The sequence below is a fragment of the Crocuta crocuta genome, unplaced genomic scaffold, assembly GCF_008692635.1.
Source record: "Crocuta crocuta isolate KB4526 unplaced genomic scaffold, BGI_CrCroc_1.0 scaffold180, whole genome shotgun sequence".
In the NCBI taxonomy this organism is placed as follows: Eukaryota; Metazoa; Chordata; class Mammalia; order Carnivora; family Hyaenidae; genus Crocuta; species Crocuta crocuta.
Window position 1 is genome coordinate 3,784,857 of NW_027527549.1, and position 6,000 is coordinate 3,790,856.

Below are 6,000 nucleotides of genomic sequence, written 5' to 3' on the forward strand. Positions count from 1 at the left end.
CTCACTCATGCTTGCTCGCTCGCTCTCTCTCTCTCTTTCTCTCTTTTTCTCAAAAATAAACAAACATTGAATCTCAGAATATGAAAGTTGAAAAAGGTGTTCAAGATCATTAGGCCGCCCGCATGCTTCCAGGTAGTGATCTGACGCTGAGGGTAGGTGGCTCGCGAGGCCCTCCAGCTAGTTAGTGACCTAACTTGAACGCTCGTGTCCCCTCTGTTGCGTACAGGTGTCAGCTGATGGTGCTGTGGGGTTTCTGTCAGCAGACTGACCCCAGCTGCTTGTTCGCAGGTGAGAAGAGACCCGACACTAACCTTCCTGAGGCCCGTGTAGCCTCGGACAGGATTTGCAAACTTTGTCTGTAAACGTTTTAGGCTCGATGGAAACTGTGTTAGGCTCTGCAGGCTACACCGGTCTCCGTCCCTTGTTCTTCACTGTGGGCTTTTTTCAACCCTTTGGAACCACGATCACCATCTTAGCTCCAGAACCATCCAGAAGCAGCCGCGGCTGGCTCAGCCCAGGGCCCTGGCCCATCCAGCCCACAGCATCAGCACCTTTGAGCTTTGCCTCTCTTCCAACAGGAATCCGTCACTCGAAGACCAGGCTTGTGACCGAATTTACCGAGTGGGGCAGCAGAGAGACGTTGTTGTGCACAAGTAAGTCGAGGCCTCCCGGGACCTAGACCCCCTTCGCAAGCTTTACTTCTGTGAAAGTCTTTCTTGGGTGGTGCTTTCATAGAACATAAGGTGTTTGGTGATCCCTTGACTCATGACGACCGTGAGGCATGGCCTCCCTGGGACTCCCTGCCTGGGGGAGAGCACGAGCAACATGGGGCTCCCTGGGGGGTGGTCCCTGCAAGAGAAGAAGGTCCTTGCATATCAGGGCCAGGAAGGGCAGCCACATCCCCACCCTTTGTTTATTGAGTTTTTGCCTTTAACTTCTCTGTTGACATGCTTTCAGACATGTGGAGAAGAACGGAAGAGTTCTTGAGAATAATATCCCCGAAATTCTTGTTTGCAAAAGTAATGCCAAAGAATTCTCACATGCGGGTGTATGTGGGCATGTCCGGGCCGTCAGTGGATTCCCCATGCCGCTCGCTCTCTCCTCACCCTGGAGGCCCCTCCACTAATCCTGCCGTCCACTGCGCGGAGTCCACAGTCTGTGTCGTCATCCCCAGGCTCTCCGACACATCAGACCTAGCGACCCAGATCCGTGCTAACTACCTGAACCTGAGTGCACCTCCTTGCTCACCCGTGCGTTTGGCTCATTCAGCTCCTAAAACTTACACCCACTGAGCGCTCTCTATGTAGCGAGCACTCTGACCTGTTCTGGCACTCGGGAGGCCGCAGACTGATGGGACGCCACCTCGGGTCTCCTGATGCTTCCTAGTTCCTTGTCTTCGTGAATAGTGTCTCCATATCCAGTCCTGGGGCCACAGACTCTTCCTCCCTTTATCTGCACTCTTCACATACCGTGTCCATTAATTTCATTTCCTAAAGGTCTGCGATAGCCACCCCTTCCTTTCCCTCCACACCGCCACTTCCCTCTGGCAAATCTAAATTTCCTAGTATGACCCACGAAGCCACGCACAAGGTGGTCCCCACCGTCTCATGGTGCTCCAGCATGGTGGAGTCCTCTTGACTTTCGCCCTGGCCAGACTGGACAGCCTGCTCTTCCTGTGGCACAGCCCTGTTCTGAAACTCAGCCATGATTTTACCACGTTCCCGTTCCCTAGGACGGGCTCCCCCGTTCCGTTCAACAAACCCCTGCTCATGCCTCAGGTCACACATCACGAGTTCAGTCCTCAATGGTGCCTTCCCTGAACACCGCAGATGCTTCCTTGTACTCTTGGCGCACGCTGGGCATCCTTCTGTTAGCACTTTCCGGACGCCTTGTGTTGATTTTCAGTCTGTTGTGTACTCTTTGACAGCTCAAGATACACACCCCTCCATTCCTACGCTTAGCACAGCATATGGCCTACTGTAAATGCTTAATCAGTGCGTGTCGAATGAGTGTGTGACAACAGTGGCATTTCTTCAGGGTGTAAAACCCGTGTTCAGTGTGAATTAGCCACGAAATAAGACCCTGCACTTACACCGGCACACGTACCCCTAGCAGACATTTGATAAGCTTTAAGGCCTTCCAACTTGATCAAGATTGAGCTTTTTCAGTGAAAGTTAGGTCGCTACACGTTTTTGCATGAGGATACCTTTGGCTTATTCGGGGATTTTCCAGCCACCTGAGTTAGCTTCAGAAAGAAACGAAAAATAATTTAAGCTGCATCATTTTACATGGGCATATATTTAGTCCAGATGGTGTGAATCTTCTAAACATGGAGTTTTTAACTAAACCTAAGAAAGCTTAAAGGAAGAAATCTTAAAAACGAAAGCGTAAGTCGAAGTTTGAATATGTTGTGAAATATACAGTTTTGGGTGTTTGATTATTTGCTTATCTGTGTTTTTAGGTTTATTTGTGAGGGAACAGTGGAAGAGAAGATCTTACAGCTTCAAGAAAAAAAGAAAACTTTGGCCAAACAGGTTCTCACAGGATCTGGAAAATCCGTCAAGAAGCTCACGTTGGCTGACCTCAAAGTCCTTTTTGGCATCTAACTTCCTGTTTACAGGGCTTAGGGTAGTGGCGCTGTTGGTTTGTGTCAGGATCTGGGAGAGCGACCTACATGTGACCCTCTGAGCCCCCCCTTGGCCCGAGGCCCTTCCTGGAAGGAGGTGTAATGGAGCCTCAATTTTTCATGTTAACTAATTGGTGAATCAGTCAAGTTAATCAATCGACTTATTTAAGAGTGACAGAGAAACCAATGAACTACTTCAGAAAAAAGAAAGTGCCTTAGAGTTCGACAATTCTGGAAAACGACGCCAGGGGAGTTGTACGAAAGCTTCAGTAAAAGCCCAAAAAGCCATCTGTTGCCTTTCTCCTGTCCGCTCACGGGGGACCAGTGTCACTGCGCTTTCCTACGCCGGCTCCACGCCATCTGCCCCTCCCTCCTGCCAGCGAGGCTGCTCCTTTTATCATGTCTCCATGTGGAGCAGAGAGTGGACCCTGCGGCCACGCCCCTGCAGCTATCTCCCACCAACCAGTTCTCCCTCCCAGGCCTGAGCCCAAGGAGCCGCCTCATACGTGAGCAGGTGTCTGGTATCATCACACCATCCAGTATTTAGTGTCGTTTCCAGTGTTCCATTATTTTCTGTCACTATAATATGTGCTACTTGTGAAATAAAATGGACTATGTCTTTTTTTTTTAATGTTTGTGTATTTTTGAGACAGCGAGCGTGAGCAGGGGAGGGGCAGAGAGAGAGAGGCAGAGGATCTGAAGTGGCTCTACACTGTCAGCACAGAGCCCGATGCAGAGCTCAAACTCTCAAACCATGAGATCAAGACTTGAGCCAGAGTCTGACGCTTAAGTGACAGAGCTGCCCAGGCACCCCTACTACATGCTGTGTCCTCTTTATAGTACAGGCGGACCTCCCTTCGTGGCGCCTTGCGGATACTGCATTCCTTGCAACAGCATTTGCTCATTTCCTGTCCGTGTCCCAGTGTAATAATTTTCAACAATGTTTCAAGCTTTTTAGTTATATTTGAATGGCTGCCATCTCGTGATCAAACCTGAACAAGTGAGGAGCTGCTTGTGACGGATGAGCAAAGACCGTGGCCCCTTGACCTGCAGCTCCTGGTGAAGATGCTGTGCAGACCGTCAAAATGACAACAAAGGGCTTAGAACATTCCAGAAACTTCCTCGATGAATCAGCGGCAGAGTTTGAGAGGATTGACTCCCAAGTCTGAAGGACGTCCTACTGTGGGTAAAATGTGGTCAAACTGCATCGCATGGTACAGAGATAGCGTTTGTGAAAGAGTCAACCAATGTGGCAGACTTCAGTGCTGTGGTAAGAAATGGCCGCAGCCACCTCCCTGATCCACGTGAAGACAGGACCCTCCACCAACGCACCCAACATTCAGATGATACTTAGCTTTTTTAGCATGAAAGATTTTTTAATAATTTATAATTATTTATATATGTATGTATTTGTGTTTTAGATATACTACTATTGCATACCAAACAGTGTAGCGCAAATACAATTTTTATACGCACCAGGAAACCAGGAAATTGGCCTGACTCACTTGACTGTGATACTTGCTGCGCTGTGGCGGTCTGGAACGGAATCAGCAATATCCGATGTACGCCTGTGTTTGCAGTTTTCCAGATTTGCAGTATCTGGGGCATTTGGTATCACGGTCTCATTTAGCATCATTTTATTTTAGTGTTTCTGCCGTCGGATCCTTTAGTATTCGTATGATGGTTTAACCCAGGAAATGTGTGCCTGGCAATGTAGCAAAGATGTGTGCTCACTGACCCCCTCTTCCCGAGCACCTGGACAGACCACACACGGTCCGTATTACTGAGCTCTAGCCAACGGAACGAGGAGAGGAGGGATGTGAGTCATTTCTTACCTGCCCTCTTATTAAATCGTTGCAATGATTCAAGCCGTGGCTTCCCTCATCGGCCCACCAGATGCAAGGAACTGATGGACACCTGTGGACTCCCAGAGAAGTCACTAGGTCAGGAATTCCCAACCTACTTCTGGGCCGTGGGCCCTTTTGGCAGACTAGCAAGCCTCACTTCCTCAATGACCGGAACAAAGCCTTCCTCGTTTGTGCCCGCCCCCTCACCCCTGCTCACCCACACTGGATTGTCACGTGATAAAATAATATTTTAAAAAATTTCTTTACATTTATTTTTGAGAGAGACAGAGCACAAGTGGGGGAGGGGCAGAGGGAGAAGGAGACAGAATCTGAAGCAGGCTCCAGGCTCTGACCTGTCAGCCCAGAGCCTGATATGGGGCTCAAACTCACAAATCGGTAGATCATGACCTGAGCCGAAGTCGGATGCTCGACCAACTGAGCCACCCAGGGGCCCCCCAAAATAATATTTTTTTAAGCCACTGAGATTGGGGGTGTTCATACGGTATTGAATAGTCTAGTACAAACTGTTGATACTTTTATACTTGGAGAGCCTGTTCATGTTTCCGTCCCGTTAGCAATCATTTCCAAAATACATCCGGTAATTTCTGTTAGGATTGTGGTTGTCCTAGATAGGACTGTTGCCCTCACTTAAATGAGCGTTAGAAGATGAGGCCCTTTGTTAACCCAGTCACGGTATGGACCGCGGCACCGGAGGCTAGGTAGGCAGTGGTGCTAAGGACGAGGACGGAAAGCCTACGAAGGCGAAGCCAGCACAGCCTGGTAGGAAGAGTTCTTGTGTAGAACTTAGTCTTGAGTCGAGTTCCAGGTTTGTCCCAGCGGGGGGCATAACCTTGTAAAAGATCATTAACTTCTCTGCACTTTGGTTGCTACACTTGTAAGGTGGGCATCGTTTTCAGAACTCAACTAAAGCGAGGTCCCTGAGAAGTTCAGGACATGAAGGAAGTAAGACTGCCCTTCTTGCAGGTTTGGTTATAAGATGAACACATGGGCCAAAGACACAGTCCCTAGTAGCAGTGGATCTCAAGCCAACGAGAATGTGTAAACCCTGGCTCCTCTCTGTGCCGATTGGCTGGTATCAGGCCAGTTTCAGATCCCCTGGGCACGTCGGCTCTGTCAGCTGTAAGATGTACAGATTAGCATCTCTCTTTATGCACCTCTGGGAGTTTAGTAACTAATATACGTACTGTAACCCGTCTGAATGGAGGTCAGTCGCATCAGTGAGAAGGGTTGTTAGAAGAACACTGTGCATTCCAAGCACTGTTGAGGAGAGAGGCACTGTTAGCTTTGAGGTTCAAGCATTTTATTTAACTTTATTTTTGAGAGAGCACCTATACAGGCATGAGGTGAGGAGGGGAGAGAATCCCAAGCAGGCTGACAGTGCAGAGCCTGACGCAGGGCTCCATCTCGTGTACCGTGAGATTGTGACTTGAGCCAAAATCAAGTCAGGCATTTAACTGACTGAGCCACCCAGGTGTCCAGAGGGTCGGGCATTTTTGCTTTAGTTTG

At 49.0% G+C, this 6,000-nt stretch overlaps 1 protein-coding gene across 2 annotated transcripts in view; it reads left to right on the plus strand.

Annotated features, from left to right (window-relative positions):
• Positions 1-3,257, plus strand: part of TTF2 (transcription termination factor 2) — a 39,499-nt gene extending 36,242 nt beyond the window's left edge. The window contains exons 22-24 of one of the 2 annotated variants that reach the window (XM_077767309.1): positions 227-288; positions 579-653; positions 2,462-3,257. In XM_077767309.1, the coding sequence (XP_077623435.1) occupies positions 227-288; positions 579-653; positions 2,462-2,688 (364 nt within the window). In that variant the 3' untranslated portion in view covers positions 2,689-3,257. The remainder of the gene's footprint in view (positions 1-226; positions 289-578; positions 654-2,461) is intronic. The other variant, XM_077767320.1, reaches the window with a different exon arrangement.
• The last annotated feature ends 2,743 nt before the right edge of the window (positions 3,258-6,000 follow it).